Raw genomic sequence first — 23,370 nt, 5'->3', positions numbered from 1 at the left:
CCATGGTGGTTTCTTCCTGGCTGTGGCCTGTCCTGGCCTCCAAGAGGGCCTGCCAGCGAGTCTTGGGTCAGGCAAGACCCCGAAGAGGGTGGGCATCTCCGAACGCGTGCGGACGTCCGGATGCCCGCTAGAGTTGGGCTTGGCCTCGCCACCCCCAAAGTCGGGGGTGGGCTGCCCGACGTGCCCAGATTGACCTGGGGACACGCGACGGGCGCTGCGGGGCCTGTGCGGGAAAGCCTGGAGCAGAGGCGTCCCTTGCAAGGCGCAAGCCTTAGTCTCTAACTGGTGGGAACTTTTCACCAAATTTGCTAGTTTTAGAGACCTGGACGCATTCCCCTCGGGCGGCCGCGGGCTGCTTGGAAACCCGAGTCAGTCCCAAAGTCACGCGGGGGCCTTTCCATCCCGCAGCGCTACCCCGCCCTCGGGCAGTCCGGGGGCCAGGCCCTGGCCGCGCCCGGGCCGCCGCCTCTCCCGCATCCAGCTCCGCGCGCCCCGCGCTCCCTGCACGCGCTTTTCAAAGTCATTGCACCGCATTTCTTTAAAAGGAAAAAAAAAGAATAATGTTTAAAAAAACAAGGCTGAAGGCCGTCCTCGTTCACAAATCTCTTTGTGCAATGAGCATCCCTCTGGCCTATACCAAGAACCCCTTGGAGGCACTTTCCTATGGAGTCTTCTTAAAATAATCTGGATCTAATGTTAAAAATCGTGGACCATGGGGAGGGTTGGGGAGGGAAGGGGAGAAATAAGATGGTATTGGTATAACGGTTCCCATGCCTCTGGCTGGGCTTCGCTCTCCCACCCAGCGCCACCAGCCACCGGGGCCACACGCCGCTGGCTCGGAAAGGGCCGCGGGCTCGGCAGCGCCGCGAGCGCCCGGGTTGGGAGCAGAAGCGGCCCCCTACCTCCGCCACCCCCGTTCATCGCTGCCCATGTATCTGGCTTCTTGGGCTTCGGATTAATGTGGATCTTCCACATAAAAGATTTACTGATGAAATAAAAGCCCCGTAGAGCAACACTTCCTTTCAAGTCTAAAGACACTTCTAAATCTTTCTGGTGGTAAGTGGCCGGCGTGGGGGCGGGGTAGGGACCGGGGGCGGGCGGGCCGGGAGGGCGCAGAGAGCGGGGAGTGGAGGGTTAAGTGCTTTGCGATCTCACCAAGCTCTTCCGAAATGCCAGTCCACTGTCGCTGCGACAATGTTTCTGGGTGTCGGGGCCTCGTCCCTCCTGGCATGTGTCTGAAATGGAGCTGTCTGTCTAACCTCGGCCTGGACGCGCCCTGCCCGGGGAAGTGGGGGTAGGTGGGAAGAGGGTGGGGGCGGAGGGGGACCCGGGGTGGAGTTAGTCGCTTGCCTATTTTCATATTCATTAGAACTGGGAGGTTGCCCGAGGAGCCCAGCTGAGTTTCAAGATATAAAAGCAACTTCGGGTGCCCCCTTTCCAGCCGTCCCGTATTAAAGGGCTGGGAGCGGGGTAGCTCCCGGCGCCGCAGCGCTCGCTTCCCCTTCCCTCCTCTCGGCCCTCCCTCCTCCCGCCCGCCCCTTCCCGCCCCCAGCGCTCTCCAGCCTCCGCGCCCCTGGAGCTCCGCGACAGCTACCGGGATTATGGAGTTTCTGAGTGAGAAGTTTGCCCTCAAGAGCCCGCAGAGTAAAAACAGTGACTTTTACATGGGCGCAGGAGGCGCGTTGGAGCATGTTATGGAGACGCTGGACAATGAGTCCTTTTACAGCAAAGCAGCGGCGGGCAAATGCGTGCAGGCCTTCGGGCCCCTGCCCCGCGCCGAGCATCACGTGCGCCTGGAGAGGACCTCGCCCTGTCAGGACGGCAGCGGTGAGTCAGCAGCCCCAGTCCCAGCCCCAGCCCCAGCCCCAGTCCCAGTCGCGGTAGCCCGTCTGCGAATCCGAAGTTCGGGGACCCGTTGGGACAGGCGGGCAGCGAAGGAGGGAGGGAAGCGGGAGCGAGAAGCCGGAGGGCGGAGGGAGGCAGAGACGCGGTGCGGGTATCAGGAAGCGGTGTTTGGCTGCCGGCGACTTTGGAGGGCATCGGGAGGAGTCGGCACTGCGGTGCCTCCCGGCTCCCCTTTGGCTGTGCAGTGCTGTCCCCTGCGGGTCCCGGAGTCTCTATCCAGGTCCAGGCGTAAACTGATAGGGCGGTAAATAAAGCGTAATTGAGTCAAGACAGCGCGCTTCCTCTGCTAGCCCGCCGCGCCGCCCGGCAGCGGGAGCTGAAATCCATCACAGCTCCTTAGAGGATGTCACTGTCGTCACGAATAAGAACACTCTGAACTTTAGATGAAAAACCTTTAAAAAAAATTCACCCCCCTCCCCGCAAGCCATAGCGATATCTTTCTGTGTGAAGCTGGAGAGTTGCTAGGTTAGCTTGTGTGAATTTGTAATTTCTGCTTCTTTGGGTTTGCAATACAACACACATTTTTGAACAACAGTCACTTTAAATAGCTTCGGGCAAAGAACCCCCAGTATAATCACTCACTCCGGAATGCTGCATTGTGCAGTTTTCTGATTCCACATTAAAAGTCACCTCAGAAGCGTTCGGAATGCTTCTGGGTGAAATCTTCTACTTTGAGTGGGCAAGTATCTCAAAGTCAAAATGTTATCAAAACAAACCATCTTTCTATCTTGTAACCCAATACAAACCTATTTTTTCTCAGATCGCGACAGCTCAATCAAGTTTACAATTCCAAGAGGACTTTTCCTTATCATTGTATATATTCCACAGTTAAGCTGTAAGGAGCGGGTTGCTTTAAAATAACAAACGAATTAAGTGTGAAATATTTACAACAAGCCTCCTGCCCCCTGTTTTAATGGAGGTTGAAGATCTGGCAAGCCCTGGCTCATCGTAGCTCATTTTCTAAATACTTTGTACACAGTACATATTTTATTCAATGTTGCAAGTTACTTTTGACTTGCAACGTTAAACCAAAAAAATAAATAAATAAAGGCGAAAGCGATGGAGAAAATCAGTTAATCTTTTCAGTCATTTATTTAGAAAGACGCATCAATTAATTTTTATTTTTAATACACTAAATGTTTGGCTTTCTGGATGTATTTTCAGACTGCAGTATCTTTAGATTTTTGGAATTCTTAGGTGCCTATGTAAGAATGAACAGGAATTTGTTTTTAAATGGTTCTGTAATGCCCTGTGCTGACTGCTGGATAGAACTCAATCATAATATTTTAAATTGTCGGGAATCCAAAATAAGAAGAGAAATAGGTGATTTTTGATACTTTATCAACTTTTAAATGAACATCACACTACCAGGACTAGTTTTAATCTGAAAGAAGTAAGGTGTACATAGGCAGTAGTCAGCTCCGTTTAGGAAAGTTCTGTCTTTCTCCTGAGATGCCCTTACTTTCAGGACTGCTTCCCCTCCCCCTATCCCTAATTACCGCAGTTCCCCATTTAACTCTGTCCACAGAGACAAAACCGAATTGTTAACCAGTCATGGCTCTTCTTTATATTTAGGTTTACATCACCTCTTCTTTTGCACAAAAGTTATTTGGCATTTCAATTATATAGGTATTAAAGTTCAATATATTGGTATAATGATTAAAGCAGTTGTAAAAATAAATTGTGAGAGATCATTTAAATACAGATAAAAGCAAAAAAAAAATTATGACAGTTCATTGGAAATTATTGTTCTGGCTGGGTTGACTTTACTTTTCAAAAAATGCCTCCCACTTTATTATGTGCATTAATTGCATTTGTGTGTGTGTGTGTGGCACCACATGATACATTTTTTGTTTTATATCATACCCCAAGCATGAAACCAAGTCTGGAGGAAATAACTGAAATTAAAACATCCCTAAACAAAATGCCAGCTGTAATTCTTTGTAATCTTTTAATAGATGTTTTAATTGCTATGCTTTATTAGAAGAAAAAATAAAGCTTTCTACCTTAAAACATATTTTATGAGTTAAGAATAAATATGACATATTTAGCAAGAACTGTAAACAAATTTTAAGCTAAAGAAGTCTACTTCAGCTTTCTATAGTAAACACTTTCAGAAACTAATATAAAAATCATTTTTAAAAACTTAGACCACTTTTTGAAAAAAATTAAAATGCAGACATGAATATATAGTTGAAATATCCAAAATATAGTAGAAATAATACCATGTGGGAAATCTACAACTTTTGTATGGAGGAGGAAGATAACTTTTGGAAAGAGTTTGGAATTTGGTTTACAGATATTTAAAACTGAAGTATCTTTCTTGGGCCATGTAAGTAGCTTAATTTTGTCTGCTGTGAATAAATATATGACTTCTATTAAATTTGATTCAGTTTTCAAAAATTATGCTCACTTAGGCTTTTTTAAATCTAGAGCACTTTTAATTTGACTGCCTTAATTTGATTATAAATTATGTGCATAAACATTGCATTAGTCCTGTAGAACTATGAATTTGGGCAAATTATATGAGTTCCATGTACACATTTTAAAATGGCTTTAAACCTGCCCAAAGTGGATTAATACTTGCACCTAATGTGATGATTGAATTAACACTGGCGCAATAAATCATTAGCAGACCATTTTCCTGATGCTCTAAATTACAACTGAAGTCCTTCATCTAAATGCTTCACAATGTTGAGAACTGTTGTTTTCCCCTGGTTACAGTGAACTATGGGATCACTAAAGTAGAAGGACAGCCACTTCACACTGAACTAAATAGAGCTATGGACAACTGTAACAGTCTCCGGATGTCTCCCGTGAAAGGGATGCCAGAGAAGGGAGAACTGGATGAACTTGGGGATAAATGTGACAGCAATGTATCCAGCAGTAAGAAGCGGAGACATCGAACCACCTTCACCAGCTTGCAGCTGGAGGAGCTGGAGAAGGTCTTTCAGAAAACTCATTACCCAGATGTGTACGTCAGAGAACAACTTGCTCTGAGGACAGAGCTCACTGAGGCCAGGGTCCAGGTAGGAGCCACATGATGGCCTCGTGTGGGTGCTGGTGGGTGTGGGTAGGTAGTGTTAGAATAGTTCAATAGTTGCATTTGCCACAAAGGAACTATTTAAAGATGTAGAACAATGTTATGCATGTAGGTCTACTAAAATTTCTTTTTACTTGCAAAGAATTTAACAACTTACATAAAAACATAAAAAAGAATACTTGAGTTATATAGGCATAAAACCATCGATTATTTAAAGAACTGAATATCTTAACATACCTCTGATTTCAAAAATTAATTGTAAAAGGCAGATAGAATCATAGTTATTCACTTATTAATGCATGTGTTTTATTTTGTTTTTCTATTTTATCAGCTATTGAGTTTTATTTTAAGGTTATACACCAGGTATTGATATTTGTGTAATGGCCTATAAATCTATAATTTTATTGAAGTTGAGGTAATAATAAGACAAAGAAAAAAAGAAACAATCTCATAAATTCCCAATTGTTATGTAAAGCAAATCTATTTTTATTATACATAATTAAAGAAAGATCATAAAACTCATTTTCAATTTTATCAACTTAGTAGTTGCCAGTGATGTCATTCCATTCAATATTTTAAATATAGATAACTTATATGGTTTTTGCAGAGGCAATAGGAATAATGATCATGAAGTAATTTAAAAATATGTACTGAATTATAAGTTGTATTCAGATTATCAAAATTGGATGATTTAATATATTTTTAATCATTTGAAAAGGAAAAATTATACTGCATAAAATTCTACCTCTTAGGCATATTTTATTTTTTTTTTAGAGTAGATATTCTTACACTACATTCTAAATAACAATCATTTGGGAGAATGACCTTTTTCTTTGGCATGCTTTTATTACTCTAAATAGGAAACTATTGGATTTTGCAGTTCCCATAAACTACAGAATAAATGAATGAGTGAACACTTTTGTGCATAGTGGAGTAATAGTATTTATTCTGAAGATTAAGCCATCGTTAAGGCCTTTACATCATTAAACACAACATCTGGTGGTGCAGGGGTAACAAGCAGCAGGTTTTGTTCTTTAGTTGTGGAAGCAAATGGTTACTTTATCTTAGTTCAGGAAGTAGGTATATAGAAAGTTGATGCTAACGAAAAGTTTTAGAATTGTCAAGTGTTAGCACAAGCCTGTATGTGTTCTTTTTTCCTGGTATCCGCATATTTAAATTAGTTATACTTGTAAGCATAGAAAAAATGTGTTTACATACAGAGGGATCAGCTGTGTACAATGCATATTTCCCCCTTAACATTTCATCAAGTCCTGATTCATTTTTTGTCTAAGAGCATGCACAGAGAGCCAGCCTGAACCTAATTTACTCAGGTTGTTTTCTTTCCTGCTTTTCACATCAGAGTGGTTATTGGCATCCATTTTAAGGAGATTGTCAAGGTCTTTCCTTAGTAAAAAAAACAAAACAAAAAAAACACACCTTACTACTAAATTCCCTTAGTATGCTCTTGGTGCCTATCCGTGGAGACAGCAAGGAATTATGTTTAGTTTGGTTTTGTTGTTGATGTTGTCTTGAGTCTGGGCATAATGGATAACACACATTGGCCAGCAGTGTTCTAAGAAACCACACTGAACAGGTAACTCCCTTTGCCTTGTTTTAATTGCTGAAAACTCGTCTGAAGTGCCATTTTAAATCTGCAATATATGTTTACATATTAAACTGAGTATTCAAATGTTTTAATAAGTGTGTTTATAATTGAATTTGCAAATGAATAAAACTTTTGAGTAATTTTAGTAAAAAGCTTTTTAAAATTTGCATTTTTATATTTGATTTCCAGCTTCTTTCCTAAATATTTTATATTCTGAACATACTTCTGTAAAGACTAGAGAGTTCCTGGAAGCTGCTTGTGTCATGTCTGCTAAAAAATATCAATTTATACATATTGAAGATGCTTTTCTATATCTCCCTTTAATACATGAAAATATTAAAATGAAAATTCTGGAGAGTGATAAGTATGAATTAGTGAATATTTAACCCTCTGTGGAAAACGGTTGTTGTGATAAATATTGTTAGTATGAGAGTGTAGTGACCCTGTGGAGGTCCCACTAACTCACAGACTTTCTTCACACTTGGTTATAGCTGCTCCATTTCTTTTGTTATTTATTACCTGTAAGTTGTTTAAATTGGAGAATAATTTTGATGATGGCTGAATATTTTCTATAAAAGAAGATAAATGTTAGAAGTGGTATGATGTAATAAACACATTTGTTTATTTTAAAACCATAATTGTACTTCAAATGATTCCATATTACCTTTTGTCTCTATCATGCTCAGTATTATATCTAACCTTAATATTTTATGTTTCTATATATCATGATATTTCTGCTGATGCCATATATTTTTAGATTAAGTCTTTATGTTTAAATTTTTTCTAAGAGTAAGTATGGATATAATCAAGAAAAGTCTTCACTTTATGAAATGCTTTAAAGATAATTGTTTTTGATAGACCTAGATATTCATTTGGTTATAAATTGGCTGGGTTAATGTCATATGCATAACCCCAAATTAAAAAGTCATGAACATCTCTCAGACTTGCAGCATTTTCTGAGAGAAGTATTATCTATGATAATTTGGAGATATAAGGAGTCTTCAGGATCATATAATCTAAATCCTTTTTATTTTCCATAAATGAAAAAACAGAGGCTCAAACATATTAAATAAATGTTTTAAAGTATTTTGTCTTTTTATGTTAATTTATAGTGCCTCATGGTTATACCACTAATATCAAGGTAAAATAGAATGTAAAATTTGTGGATTTTTTTCTGATAAAAATTATTTTATTAGTAATTTTATTGACCTGATTTACTTTTCTGATTTGAATTATTTTAACATCACATTTATATTATCAAATATTCTTTAGCTAAAATTCTACTTCTTTGAAAAATTAGGTTTGGTTTCAAAATCGAAGGGCCAAGTGGAGAAAAAGAGAACGTTATGGCCAAATACAACAAGCTAAAAGCCATTTTGCTGCCACCTATGATATATCAGTTTTGCCCAGGACTGACAGCTATCCTCAGGTATGATAAACTGTGGAATACTGATCAAGAAAAATACATGCAGTGTGTATATTATTAAAAGAGCTAGTGTAGGCTTTATTGTATCTAAGATAAAGGTTAGGAATGAGAATTTTAAACTCCAGAAGACTTTTTTCATGTTTGCTAAATTTTTATTTTACTAAAATATTTATTTTGTTACTATTTTTTTCCCCCAGAGCCATTCATTTAACAATATTTCAGGGTCTCTTCCTTGTTATACAATGCAACACCTGAAGTAGCATCATTCAATTGTATACATCTGCTAATTACTCTGCATTTTAATTATTCAAAATTACTTCCCTTGTTTATTTCAAAAAATATACTGAATATTGTTTGGCATGCTATCTCTGCAGATAATGTTTCATGAGTCAGTCCTACACAACCTAGTGTCAAATGTAGTAAATGAAGACTGCATTCCACTTAAAATAATCTCTTTTCCTGTGTTGTTTGTTTAACTTTGAAGTTGCTCATTGTTTGAAGGAAACATTTAGTCTTTTGCTTCTTAACATGCATGTAGAATTAGGACTGAATATAATTTAAAAATTTTTTATCATCTGAAAAAACACTTCCCTTTATAATGGGAGCTCTCATTTCAAAGACTAGAAATTATTTTTTCTTCTAATTTTTAAATTTAGGTTTTTTCTCTTATCCATACTTTGTAATGCATGTAAGTAAAAAATATTCTTGCCTTTCTAAATGAGAATTACTTTTTCCTAACACTGAATTATTCAGAACTGTATTTGGTACATGATTGACACATAGTATAAGGAACAAGCCATCTGTTATTTACTTCTTTTTTTGTTTAATGATACGCACTGTAAGAGACCACTTAGATAACAAATATGTAACATGTATGTTGGTGGAATACCTTGACAGTCCAGTAACGAAATCGTCACAGCCCCAAACTTACTTAAGGTATTCATTTTCTTCAGCTATAAATTCATACCCTTTTAGTATGAATTCAGTCCTCTATTTTTCTACTATCCTTATGTTCTGATGCCTGTTTTTGACCCTTAATAACCTATCTTGAGACCTTCACTCCTCCAGTAAATTCAGCAAATTTATTCAGGTAATATTATATATGAACAAGAGCCTTAGAGATCATTTTATTCTGCTTCTTCATTTTAGAAGTTAGGAAAGCAGACCCAGGTGAGTTAAGGAACTGGTCTGTGATCACACAAGTAGTTCCTTACGGGCCAGTCTCTAAGGGCAGGCTATGGCTCAGCCTTGTGCTGCAGTTTGCTAGTACCTTTGGACTAAATGCCACACCTGCCGTGAGAAGAACTGTGTTTTCTCTCGCTTTTAAAAATGTATCTTAAAGCAGGTCCCTTACATTTTTCTTCTGTTTAAAAGCATGTATACACTCCTGGTTACTTATCATCATCAGGCTAAGGAAATGTTATGCACCAAATAGTTTTGAGTGTCCTAGTTGAGTGCTAAGCAGAGTGCTAGGCGGCTCTTTCCCCTCGAGGCTACAGGCTCCCTGAGAATAGGCACTGCAGTGTTCTCCTAGTTGTGAATGTGACTATAGCCCTTACTCTCTGAGGCACCGTTCTAAGCGTGTTGTATACATTAACTCATTCAGTCCTCACAGAAACCTTATGTGGTATGCATTATCATTTATCCCCATGTTTCATGTGAGGAAACTGTGGCACAGAGCGGTGAGGTATTTACTCACTCCCACTGGTGGTGAGGCCCTGATTTGACCAGAGGCATTCTGGCTCCCAAGGGCAAGATCTTAACTCTCAATACAGACTGTCTCAGCAGATATGTTTAAATGATTGAAGGGTTAGCAAATTAATACCAAAGGAGCATACAGCTTAAGTTGTTTATTCGAATTTGCACTTTAGTTTAGGGGAGCAGCGAATGTGCTCACAACCAGTGAAATAACAATAAAAAATAATAGACATAGCATATATTTTATATAATTTTGAACTATTAGAGGTGATAGTTGACTATGAGGACTTTAGAAATAAGTCACATATTAGGAACTCTTTTCAAATGGACTTTAAACAGTCTGGTAAGTTTATTCCACAACACTCGTTTATATATTTTTTTTATAACTTATTATTTCAATTGTCATTCCTTTTCTTGTAAACCCCATTTTTTACTTTGTTCCTTGCTGTTGGTTGCATTATCTCTAACTCCCCTTTCGTTTTCAGTGTAGCCTAAAGCATTAATTATAGTGCCTGGCACCAATTAACCTTTTTAAAGTGGCTTAATATTACTTAATATACTCAGACTAGATGCCCCTTTTTTCTAGAATTATCATGCCATTATGTTATTGTGCTGCATAGCTTTAGATATTATCATTTAGCAGAATGAGGCAACCTAGCAGCTCAAGCAGGAAAGAAAAATGGTACAAATTATACATTTGAGTCTTTTGCACTCTAGCAAAGGCATAATTTAAAATTTCCCCTCACAAATCATGGGAATTTCACACTAATTCTCCCTGTGGCTTCTCCATAATGTATGTTCATTGGTGATACCACCTCATAATTTAACTATGGAAGCACGGAGATCAGATGTTGAAGTTATTTTGACAGTGCAACTTGTCAACAATAACTAAAATCAATACTGTAACATCCATAGTGCTTTTCTACACTGCTTGCCAGAAATTCTGAAATCAAGTGTCTTCCACTCCCCCACTGTAAGGGGAAATTTTGTTTCAACTTTAAAATATGGAGTTTACTTTTTAGTTTGTTTGAAAAAGAATTATGATAGTACCATGTCTCCAAGCTTCAGCCTAAAGGAAACTTTTTTTTTTTTAATCTTGTGGCTTGAAAATAGAAATGTATAATGGGAAAAATAGAATGCAACAGCTCAGTGAAATAAAACTTTGAATTTGGTTACTGTTACTAATTATAGAAAAAAGTTATTAATTATAAAAACAGTTGGAAACTAGAAAATGTTGGAGGCGGGACAGAAACAAAGAATTAGCAATTTGGCAGGAAAGCAAAGGCATACACAGAGATACACGAAAAACAGAGATGGCTTAGAAAGATCTTCTCAAGTCTGCACAGTGTGGATATTGATCTTACTTAGCATAAAGGTATCCATATATAACATATAATATGATTACTTATGAATACTAATTATATTTTCTAACGTGTTCTAAATACTTTGTTCCCACTGTCTTCATTGCACTAGGAACGGCATCCATAACAGTAAAAGAAAGTAACTGCCGGCTGAGTGCTTATTTCAGCCCGACTTTCTTCCTATAGCCAGTAATCACTGAATCATTACCCAGGATCTCTGAGTGGGAGTCCAGGGTACCTTATGTAACATTATCTCTATAATGTATCATTGAGCAATGAAATAGTTAAGCTTTGACCCTAAAACATTCAATTACCTTGGGAAGCAAAAATACTTCTATTTTTAAATGTATAAAATAAGGACACAAAGCATTAAAAATGTAGACACTGTTAGACTGTTTTCATATATGATATTTCTTTAGCTCACTCATATTTGATAGCAAACAAATAATAAGAAAGTGAGTGGTGTGATATCGGTAGTAAAATGATTTAATGTAGTACTGTAATAGCATTAAAAAAAACCCACCACTTTAGCTCACAATATTAGATGCCATTCAACAACTGTATGATTTAGGTAAATTAAACTACTTGATGTTCTCCAAAACATGATATTTTTAAAAATGTTTCATTGCTTGTGCTGAATTTGTCCCCTCTCTCTTGAATTCCCTTCCCCTCACCTAACCCCTTTTCCTCCATGAAACCTTTTCCCAGTCCTCCTCTAATCAGCACGTCACTTTCTCCACTGACTGTGATGGGCTGTATGCAGTGTCAGCCTGCCAGTTTACTATTAAAGTTTCTTAAAAGATGACTCAATTCTTACCTTTGTATCACCACAGTATTAAGCAAATTATACAGGGATGGATAAAAGTGGGTTTACACTTGTAATACAAATAAATAATAATTAATAAATAATAATACAAGAACAAACTCATTCACATACAAATGTAAATCCACATTTGCCTACCCTTGTATATACACTGAACAGATGTGAACAAAGTATTGATTCCCTTCAATATTTTTTCAGGAGAACATTATAAACCTAAAGGTAATCAATTTCCAGTACCACAGTTGATTCCTGAATCTCTGGTATTAACCAGTTCTGTGGTCTTTAAACATTTAGCTTTTCATTTTTTTTTAATCTCAATTTCCTCCTCTGCCAAAAGGAATAGACTAGAAAGATTTTGCTGAAACCTTTCCAATAAATATAGTATGTGTGGTACTGTTGTATGCATGAGGGTTATACAAATGAGCCAGACAAAATCTCCTGCTTTGTGAACAAATTAAGAACTAGGTGACTCATTTTTAGATGGAATCTAATGAACAAAATAAACTGATGAACGAAATAGAAACAGAGGTATGGATATATGGAACAGACTGACAGCTGTCAGAGCAGAGGAGGACTGGGTGAAAGAAGGTGAAGGGATTAGCTAAAGAATATATACTAGTATATGCACACCCATAGACACAGACTACAGTGTGGTGATGGCCAGAGGGGAGGGGGGCGGGGACTTGGTGGAGGTGAGCGAAGAGGGTGATGGGGACATCGTAATAGTGTCAACAATAAAAATAATGATACTCCCAAAAAGAACTAGGTGATATTTGTACCAAATTCTGCAAACGCTTCTTGATGCAAATTAGACCCAGCAACCAAAACTACCTTTGCCCTTCAATTGAAAATGCACGAAAGCATCTATCAATATTAGATTCTAATTTGTTTGTAATTTTCAAAACCAAAGCATTTTAAAAATTATTTTGGTGAATAAAATATTTAAAGTATAAAAATTTCTGGAAGATTATAACTAGCCTTCATTCTTACAAGGAACCCAATTTTATGTCCTTAGATTTGCTTTGGATTGTATTAACTTGGTCATTTACTAGTGGGGCAACTTTTGATAAGTCTCTTTACTTCCTTAATTTTCAGATTCTTTATTTGTAAAATGGAAGCATTCTTAGTGCTAGAGTTGGTCGTCATGGTAGTGTAGATGCTGATGAACATCATCATAAAGCTTTCTCTTTTATTGAGAGGAATAAGGTGATTTCTAAACAGCCTACTGAGCTACTGGTAAATCCTGAGACTTGAGGAGGGCCAGGTGTGAATGTATGACTATGGGCCTCACAGTCAGGGAGTGGTGAGTTCAAATCCTGGCTATGCCCGCTTAATATATTTTGGAGCTTTCCCCAAATAAATTAACTTCAAGGAATATTTCTCCTCATTCATAAGACAGGGATAAAGTTCATATAATCTTTGAAAAGATTAAACATAACAATGCATGCAAATTACTTAGGACATTGCCTAGTATATAATGAGTGCTCAATAAATAGTAACCATTCTATAATAGCCATTAGTTATTATTATTTTTTCCTACAATAGAGAGGAAAAGTAACTGCTTTGAATGTTCTTTTATGTTGTATGTTGTAGCATTTAAACTAATTCAATCTGTGAGCAAATATACTATTTAGGGATCTAGGAGAAGACCAAATTCAGTTTAATGTAATTTCTTCTTTAAATTAAGATAACTAAGTCTGGTAACTTTAGGAAAGTTTGAGCATATTCTTCTTCTTCCAAAATATTTTCATCAAAAATTTCAAAGAAGGCATGCAAGTTTTTCCCAAGAAAAATTTTAATGAGGTTTTACTTAGTACATAGTGAAATTCATAACTAAATCTATACTTAACAAATTACAAACATTCCTGCACAGTATCTTGTTTTCTGATGTTTAATTGATGACTTCATAAATATATGCCCCTTTGAGTATGAACATACTAGGAGTTGGATTCCAGTTATAGGCAATTTGTAATTATTGTGGTAATTTAAAACACAAATTAAGGTTGTGTAACATTTCTAGTTTAACAAATTCTAATGCAAACATTGTAAATGATGCAATTTTAAAAGAAAACAATAAATAACAAAAAACAAAACAAAACAAAAAATAAAAGGAAATAATAAAGCAATAAAATAGCCATTGTGAGGATATTGTTTATCCTATCCTCTTCTACCACCATTTTCTGTACTAATCTTAAAATTTACATTTACTTAAGCTAAATAAGGAATAAGGAACTTCCCTCCTTAAACAACTGTGGTGTAGCAATTTGGTATCTGGATCAGTTTTTAATCTTTGGAGAAAGTCTCACAATTTTATCAGTTATTTCTATATTTTCCAAATATTTAAAGTAAACAACCCAGTAAGCTTTGAAAAAAGTTAGTAATATAGTTATACTTGATGTGTGATATAATGAATAGTCTCATATCTATGAAACAACCAGTACAATGGTTATGTAATTATACAGTGAAACTCCCTTTATGAATGGAGGGACAAAAATGTTAACATCGTTAAGTCCACAAGTCATATTGATATTGTACAATTACTCACTGATTAAAAGCACAAATATTTAAAATTATACAAGGAATATGATATGATAGTCTATTACTCAAATAAATATAATTTTTATAATTGATAAAGTTGATTTAATTAAATATATGCAAGTTTTATATAAATATGTATAAACAATATTTCATATAGAGGTGTATATATATTAAAAGTAAATTATATGTAGCATGAAGCAGATTTTGTCAATATCAATTTGCTGAAGATGCAGCTAGACACAAATGGTGAATAACTCTTATTTTGTTGAAAATACATATAGTTTAAAGGGATAAAGAATGTCCTCTAAGAAGTAATGTGCATTCATGTTTTAGATTATGAAAATAGACTTAGTTCTTTAAAATATTTAATATTCATGTTTACTGTGATTTAATGACATACCAATAATTATAACTTAGCTAATTTTTTTGGTTGTTGTTGCTTTTAATATGTGGCCACTGTTAAAGCATTAAATTTAACTGAATTGGTCATAAGTATTATATATATTTCCTTAATTTTTTCCAATTATACTTGATATTCAATAATATTTTGTATTAGTTTCAGATGTACGGTATTTTATATATTAAGAAGGAAAAGTAAATAAAAAATGGAGTAGATTACCAAAATAAATAAGAAATGTAAAAATAGATTTTGAAGAGTGCCAATGTTTCTTATACACATGAAAACTACCTTACAGGAGAATAGAGAAGAACCAGGGGGAAATTAAGCCACGGAAGCCTGGGAAGTCTATGAGAACAGACCTGTGGGTTAAAACTTGCAGTTCACACTATTATTGTTAGTCATAACAATAAGGTTAGTGAACCTTATGAAAAACTTTAATACAGAATTTTATCTATGCCATATTTATTAAGCCTCATGTTTCTATGGGTTTTCTTTTCTATTCCAAATCATGGAGCATTAAAATAGAAAAGAAAATTTGCACAAACACACTTGATTTAAAAATCACAAAAATGAAATTTCAGTTTTGTAATTAACACAAATACACATTATCTATAATTTATGACTTTATTCAGGATTTTAAGAATAAATTCAAAGTTCATGTTTGACATAAATTAGACATTTCTAAAATTTAAACTATTCTATGCAAATGAAATTATTTGCATATTTGATTTATATCCTATTAATTAACAAGGAAAACTTACTTCATATTTTAATCTTTGTTTCTTATTATTGTGAAATTAATTTTTAAATATTTGTATTGATTTCAGAGAGGAAGGGAGAGGGAGAGATAGAAACATTAATGATGAGAGAATCATCAATAGGCTGCCTCCTGCAGGCGCCCCCACGGGGAGCTGCAACCTCAGCATGTGCCCTGATAGGAATCAAACTGTTACCTCCTAGTTCATAGGTCGACTCTCAATCACTGAGCCCTGCTGGCTGGGAGTGAACTTAATTTTAATAGGGCAATTGTGTCAGGCCCTGAGAAATCAGCAATGGTTATCATGCATGTATTAAAATACATGTAAAGGGATGTGAAAAAATAATTGGGAATACTTTATATTTTTTGCTGGATAATAATAAAATAGAAAATGCTAAGTGCTATGATTTTATGATCTCTAAGTTAGTTGAGCTGAAAAGTTTTATTTTAAGGAATATAGCGTATACTTTCCTATAATTTTTAAATGATAATTACTATAAAATTTGTGAACACATCCAGAACTAAAGGAAAAGAAAAAATGTCTTCAATGTTTCTTATATATTTGACTTGGTATTTCAAATATTATTTGAATAATACAAAATTTAAACACATTATATGATGTCATTCTGAAAGTTTCCAGACATTAACATTGCTTATGAAACTTAGTGCCTGTATTTTTGTACTAAGAAGCGATATATGCTTTCATTTTTCTGTAAAGCAATTTTTTCTCAGATTATTGGTCTCATATAACTGTTATATCAAACAATAATTTTTTAAAAATGGAAAATGCATTCTTTCTTGTTCCAAATCTCTGTACATATTTGTAAGATGGAATTTTATTTTAAAAATCTAAATAGCAATCAATATTTAATATGTGATCTATTTCTAATGAATTGACTTCTGATCACTTCAGCTTAATAATACTATATGCTGAGAATATATACTTTTGGAATTTTTAAAATGTAAATGATTTCCAAAAAAGTTAATATATTAATTTTTCTTTGGCCAAATGACACCTAATAAGTAGGCACCAATGAAAGTGCAACCTCATGTCTATCTCAAGTAGTACCTCAACATGATCAATCGATCTTTTTACTGTGATTTATTCTAGTTGTAACTTTTTCCCAAATGGACAAAGCCTCAGTGTGTGTTATTCACTGGTAGCAAACTAACTCCCTACTTAGAAAAACACTTAATTCCTTCTCCCTGCCAGCAACCTACTGATGTAGTTACTAGAAAAGTTAATGGGACCCTAAAGTTAGTCAACAGCTAAAAATATCTGCAAGTTACCAAACATATGATTCTTATTAATATTTTTCCACCCTGCATTTTAAAGGAAGTGATAGGCTAGTAAATAATGTAATAGTCTCTTAAAAAATTGAACTGCTTTTGTAAAAAGTGATGTTAATATTTTTTAAAGGGACCATATAAAAAATCTGGTAAATTATATGGTGATAATGTGGTAATAAAGCTATATAGTAAGTATTAAATGATATGCAGAGTAAGCAATAAATGTAAACATTCTGTCAATGATGAAAAACCAAAATCAACTTTTGTATTTTAATGCAAATAAACTATTGCTATATTAGCATCACAAATAACTCTTTGTGAATCCCTGATTTCTGATTTTTTAAATTAACCTTTAACAGGGAAGCGTGTGGTTATTTGATGTGAAGGTAGTATGTGTGTAGTAGCATGATGTGTGCATATGGTATGTGTAATTATGTGTGTATATATGGATATTGGTGGCAGGTAGGAGCAGTCTATATATACAGAGGAGAAGTATGGTTAAATGAAATTATTTTAGTAGATAAATATTGGTTTTAGAGATGCTTTGAAATTAAGGAATGACTGTTAATCATATATTTTCATGCTTATAAGTATCTCTATTAAATCCAGATTAAATCCATAGGCTGCTGTCTTCCATATAGCACTAATATTAGTATATAGAATATATAATGCTGTCATGGAACTCTTTGATGTCTTTTACACATCATGCTACTTTAAAATTAAGACAAAGACTAACAAGGTTTTTAAAAACATGAAAAACTACTCACTTCAATAAAATTGGCAAATATATTTGAAATATGCACCATATTTAGCATACTAAAATTTTCTTTGTAATTTTGGTTATATAAGAATATACCTATATCAAGTTTCTAGGTGAAGGTAATTTCCATATCCATGATTTACCATATTACTTTAATTCATGACAAATATATATCCACAGTGAAGAACTCTTAACATGTGTGTATTTTGTATGTATAATATGCATGAACTATATATGAACCCTCTTCTTCCTACCTGTAGCTTTTAATTTCTTAGAATGAAAATGAATGTTAAATAAATTTGTTTTCAGTTTGGAAAGAATCAGACAAAAAAAATAACTTTCCTCCAAAATTCAAAGTCATGGAATAATTAAGTGTTAACTTTTTATTTGATTAGGAAAACATTAAGGGGCAAATAAATGTTCAAAGTGGTGTGTAGAAGTCAGCGGAACTTCCATTCATGCTAATGGGAGGCAGTTGGCTAGGTTCCCTGGACAGTGCTTTGAACATATCCCTAGAACTTTTAAAAACGTTGCAAAGCACATTAAAACATGGAATGTTTTAAGATTCTTCACTCCTTTTAAACACAAAGGAGAAAAAGTGTGAAGGCAGGCAGTCTTTTTCTTTTTTTTCCAGTACACATGAAAGAAGGATATTTAATAACGTTCTTTCTGGTTTAAAGCCCTTGACTATTATACAGTTAGAGGCTGACAGAAACACCCCAAAATTTATTTGGTGCTGGGCACTGCCATTGTAGGTGTCTGTGAAATAATCCAAAAGAGTAACAATTCTATATAGAAAAAAATATGCATTCAAAATTTAACAGAAAATGTAGTATTTCTTATAATGAGTCAGAGTGAGATTTTTGTATGGCTTTTCTGTAGACAAATATGTATAAACAGTTTTAGACAATATGACTTGTAGACCTAGCACATAGCTTTAGAAGGATCACTTACAGAAAAATACAATTGGTGGAGGCATGGAACAGCCATAGAATGAGACCACATTGACAACAGATTTCGTAAATCACAAGATCAAACAACTTTGTAAGTTAAATATTGCCTTTAAATATTAACAGAAGTAGATAATCTGGAACAATGATGTTACCTGCCAGGCTCCCATATAATGGTGCTCAGATAACTTCTAGAATATGATATTCTGTTCTCAGTTCTGGATATTGACATGGGTGAAGGGTGTTGACAACCTTCAGCATATCTGGGGAATGTGACTGGAATGAGCAGTCCGGAAACCATGCATGTGAGGAATGCTTAAAGAAGAGAGACTTGCAATTGTGCAATAATTTTGTAGGATATTTGAAGATTTTCACATGTGAGAAATACACTACCTATTCTGTATCATTTTAAGGAACAGAAATAGAAGTGATAGATAGAGGAAGGTAACAGTATGCTTTTTTATAGAGCTCTACAAAAGGGAATGGAGTATTTTTAAAACAGGTGAGCTTCTTGTCAACGGAAGTGAACATAACTAAAAGTGTAGGAGGGGTTTTTGCATGTGGAGGGAAGCTGGACTCTAACAGTGTTTCCCAGTCCTTGATGATTTTCAGAATTGCTTGTGTGCCTTTATTTTAACATAGACCCCTTGAGCCACACCTTCTGCTTAATGAACCAGAATCTCCAAGAAGATGCATCTATAATTCAGAATAAGTATTTCATAGAGAGGGGAAAAATAATCTACCCAGAGAAATATAGTTAGCAAGGTTTAGGTATGTAATTTTTATGATTTCTATTAAGATAATAATTGTAGTATGGTAATTCTAGAGTTCAAATTATGAAACAAAATGTAGATACATTAGCATGCGTTGCCCATAAAAGTTTGATTACATCTGTAAGATGGATCAGTTCAAATTTCATGTTCTTAGAGTTTTTCAATCACTTAATAAATTTGTATTAAAGGCTTATTATGTGTTGTGTTAGGCCTGAGGATAAAGAAAGAGTCTGAACAATCATTGAGGATTTTTCTTTCAGAGAGTAAGCCTAAGAACCCCCACAAAGTTAGGATTATGAATAAGTAAATAAGCAATTTTAACTTATAGAGTAATTTTTACACCATGTAACATTGTTTATGATTTGCTGGGTTCAGATTTGATCTCCACCATTGGAGTCATTCAATCTTGGGTGAGATTCTTAAGTTCTTCATTCTATATTTTACCTTCTACTAAATGAGGATAGTAAAAGCTCACACCTTTTAGTGCATAATAATGATTAGAAGTCTTCATAAAGCATTTAATATAATGTCTGACACATGGTAATTGATAATCATAAGCTATCATGAGCCTCATCTTGATTATCATCTGGGTGTTTAAACATCCAGAAGAAATGAAGCTTTAGAGGAAGGAAAACCTCAATTCATTGGGGATATTAATTTTGTGACTTACACATAACTTTCAATGTGAAAACCAACTAAATCCCTAAAGTCAAATGAAGACGTATCAGAAATTTTAAAATGAGAGCAAGACATGGGGGATGTGAGGGGAGATAGAGATCATGGAAACAGAACATATCAGTAAAAATGTGTGACACTATTGCCACCCATGCAAATGTGTCTTCCCAAATCTAACTAAAAGCATTGCTGTGGTAACTTGCTTTACCAATCTGCTCTGTTCTGAAAATATGTCTATATGTTAGAAATTCTTTCACCAAAAGTAACACATTTAATTTGCCTAATCATGTCTAAATAAGAAGTTTTGATAAAAAATAAAACCATTTGATTCTCATGTCTTGGAAACTGGAGAATTTCTTTTCAACTTATAAATAGTTCAATGTTAATTCTTTTAGGGAGAAAATACTTTCTTAATTTATATTCATAGATTACCTTCTTTGTCTATGCCTTTATTATTTTCCCCTTTTTACCTAATTGGTAAATATATTTCTATGCATTTAGAATATGAGCAGATGCTTTTAAAAATAAATTCTAAACATTATGTATCGATTGACAAATCCTTTAACAAACATAAAATGTAAATAATCTTTATCTGCCACTAGTTTGCCTTTCATTTATTTTTTCAGAAGTAAGCAAGCAAGTTCACTTTCATTTCCTGAAAGCCCTTTTGTCAGACATGTGACTGTGGTTTTTTCAATGTAGCACAATGTTTGATTGAATGTCAGAGGAAAATCAACCAAATCAATGTAGAAGAGCTAGCTGGACAGTGTAATGACATCAACAGCCTCTCCTGTTGGTTTGAAACACATAATTCAGCAATCACTTGCATCAATCATTACGTATTTTTCTAAAGTGGGATACATATCATAGAATGAGTCATAATTGAAACAACATAGACCATGACCATGTAAGGATTAATAAAATATGCATATTATTATACATATTTATAGATATATCTCATAGATCTGACATTTATAGTAGCTTACAAAATATTCATATAAAGAACTATTATTAAAATATAACTAAAATGGGCATCTTGCCAATTGTTGCAGTCCCACCTAAGAGATAAAATCAGATGTTCAGTATGAAACTGGTTACGTGGTCTTTCTTGTGACACAGTAACTTCTCTGCCAGTGTGATCTAGAAGCATCACTAACATATTTTCTACTTTTAATTGGAAGTAAGTTGTTCTAAAAAGTACAATTTAAGCTTGGGTGTTGTAAGACACACCAAAGGCAAGGTGTAGTAGACTGGAATCTTTGCGTAAAAATAAATATAAGAAAACATTGTAATTGATAATTCTAATTATCATGATTTTTTAAAAGAAAGCCAGTTGTGATAAATGTGTATGTTGCTGCTGTGTTCTACTACAAATCTATTTCAATAATGTTGCAAAAGGCAGAGTTTAAATTTCATCTCCTAAGGCTGCATGTCTGCCAACACTACACCATGCAACATATCCCTTTCTGTTTTCCCTCAGCTCCTTCCATTTATCATGATTTTCTCTGTGCTTCTCAGTAATGCATGTGATTGTTGTATTTCTATCCTTATTTAAATATCTAGTCTTTATCTACTTTCTACTGAGAATTTATATTATGCAAATTCGACTTAGGGTTCTTTTACACACTCATAACTTTAGATAAATTTGTGTTTGTGGGTAATGTTGTACTAATTGTTTTCTGTAGAGATTTAGTGATATGAAATGTGAATTTATTGGGTGATAACCTAGTTTTCAATCATAAATATGATGTTTGTTTTTTAGTAATTACATTATATTTATATATTTTTGCTAATACTTGAATATTTGTCTCAGTTGCTCCTATTATTTGGTAGTGGTCATGTTTTAGAATTCTAAATTTGTTTTACATGTCATACATCTGTTGTAACCGCACTATATCATATATGTCAAAGAATAAATGTTTAAAATATGTACTTATTTTTCATATTCACAGACCTATGTATTCAAGATGTTAGGAAATAAAAGGCAATGAAAGGTTAAACATTTTCCAAAATGAGTTTGATCAAAAATATCCACAGAGCAAACAGCTTAATGTCAGCAATGGTTTCCAACAAAAACTGTCACATTGAGTCCAACTATGGAGCGTAAAAAATGAAATTGTGTCATTTGTTTAGAAATATGAAAACTATATTTAAACTTAAAACCGCCTTTTAAACCACTTTTCTAAGCACATGAATTGGTCATGAATCATGACTAAATCTCCCAGATTTCATTTAAAAAATTATGACTGTAAAAAGAATACTCAAGAGATTGACATGTTTTGAGAGTATTTTATGTGGTTAAGTATGTGGGTTTCAGTGATCTATTACAGTAAAACAAATTGGAAGAATCTTTCAAATAATTATTTTTCAGTAATCACTTTACATACTCGGAATGTAATTACAGACCACCCATCAGGAGCAAACAATGAATAGCTAACAAAATTTAGCAAATACAGTGTAACGAAAGCAAGGGAACAAAAGTGAGAATGCGTAAGTGTAATACTTGTTGTTTTCTATATTCCAGATTCAGAACAATTTGTGGGCAGGAAATGCGAGTGGTGGTTCTGTGGTCACGTCATGCATGGTGCCACGTGACACTTCCTCCTGTATGACACCTTATTCTCACTCGCCTCGGACGGACTCCAGTTACACAGGGTTTTCAAACCACCAGAACCAGTTCAGCCACGTGCCCCTCAACAATTTTTTCACTGACTCTCTTCTGACAGGGGCTACCAATGGACATGCATTTGAAACAAAGCCAGAGTTCGAGCGGAGGTCTTCCAGTATTGCAGTCCTTCGAATGAAAGCCAAGGAGCACACTGCCAATATTTCATGGGCCATGTAACATACAGTACTCTTGTTTTTCTTTAAATGGAAAAGTCAAACGTTCTTATTTCTCATATTTAAAGGATATCACAATAAGCTGCTGTGTGTGGAATTGCTAACGGTCAAGATATACAGTGAGACCAGCTTAAATGAATAGTTGTTATTATTTAACATGAAAATCTAAGAGTGAACATCTGAGGACTAAATAGGTTTACCATGCACCAGTCTCCACAAACTCTGTCTTAGTAGTAACTTTCTTCTATTGTACAAATCAATGAAATATGGTCATGCAACCTTCTTAAGAGAATAAATGTATTAAATAAGTTCCTCTGTTATAGATTGATTTATGTTAGTTCTGCACAACAAGAAATCCCTTGTAAAGTAATACCTGATAAAGGAAGAAATGCTCTGGGGAACCTGTCAGGATACCGAAGCTGTCAGGTAAATATTGAAGCAGGGTGTTTTGGGGAGTTAAATGCCATCTCTCCCTCTCTGGCTCCAAAACAATGGGCATATCCCCTGCTGCTGAGAATTTATCT

At 35.0% G+C, this 23,370-nt stretch overlaps 1 protein-coding gene across 1 annotated transcript; it reads left to right on the top strand.

Annotated features, from left to right (window-relative positions):
- Positions 1–1,601: 1,601 nt before the first annotated feature.
- On the top strand, positions 1,602–22,850 carry ALX1 (ALX homeobox 1; the record flags this gene model as incomplete). Its single annotated transcript, XM_080660403.1, has 4 exons — positions 1,602–1,827; positions 4,630–4,934; positions 7,855–7,983; positions 22,530–22,850. 4 exons carry the CDS (start codon positions 1,602–1,604, stop codon positions 22,848–22,850), a joined length of 981 nt encoding a protein of 326 aa, XP_080516529.1.
- Positions 22,851–23,370: the final 520 nt, after the last annotated feature.

Source organism: Plecotus auritus (assembly GCF_963455305.1).
Source record: "Plecotus auritus genome assembly, chromosome: 3".
NCBI classification, from domain to species: domain Eukaryota; kingdom Metazoa; phylum Chordata; class Mammalia; order Chiroptera; family Vespertilionidae; genus Plecotus; species Plecotus auritus.
This window is presented reverse-complemented; position numbering and strand designations above follow the sequence as displayed.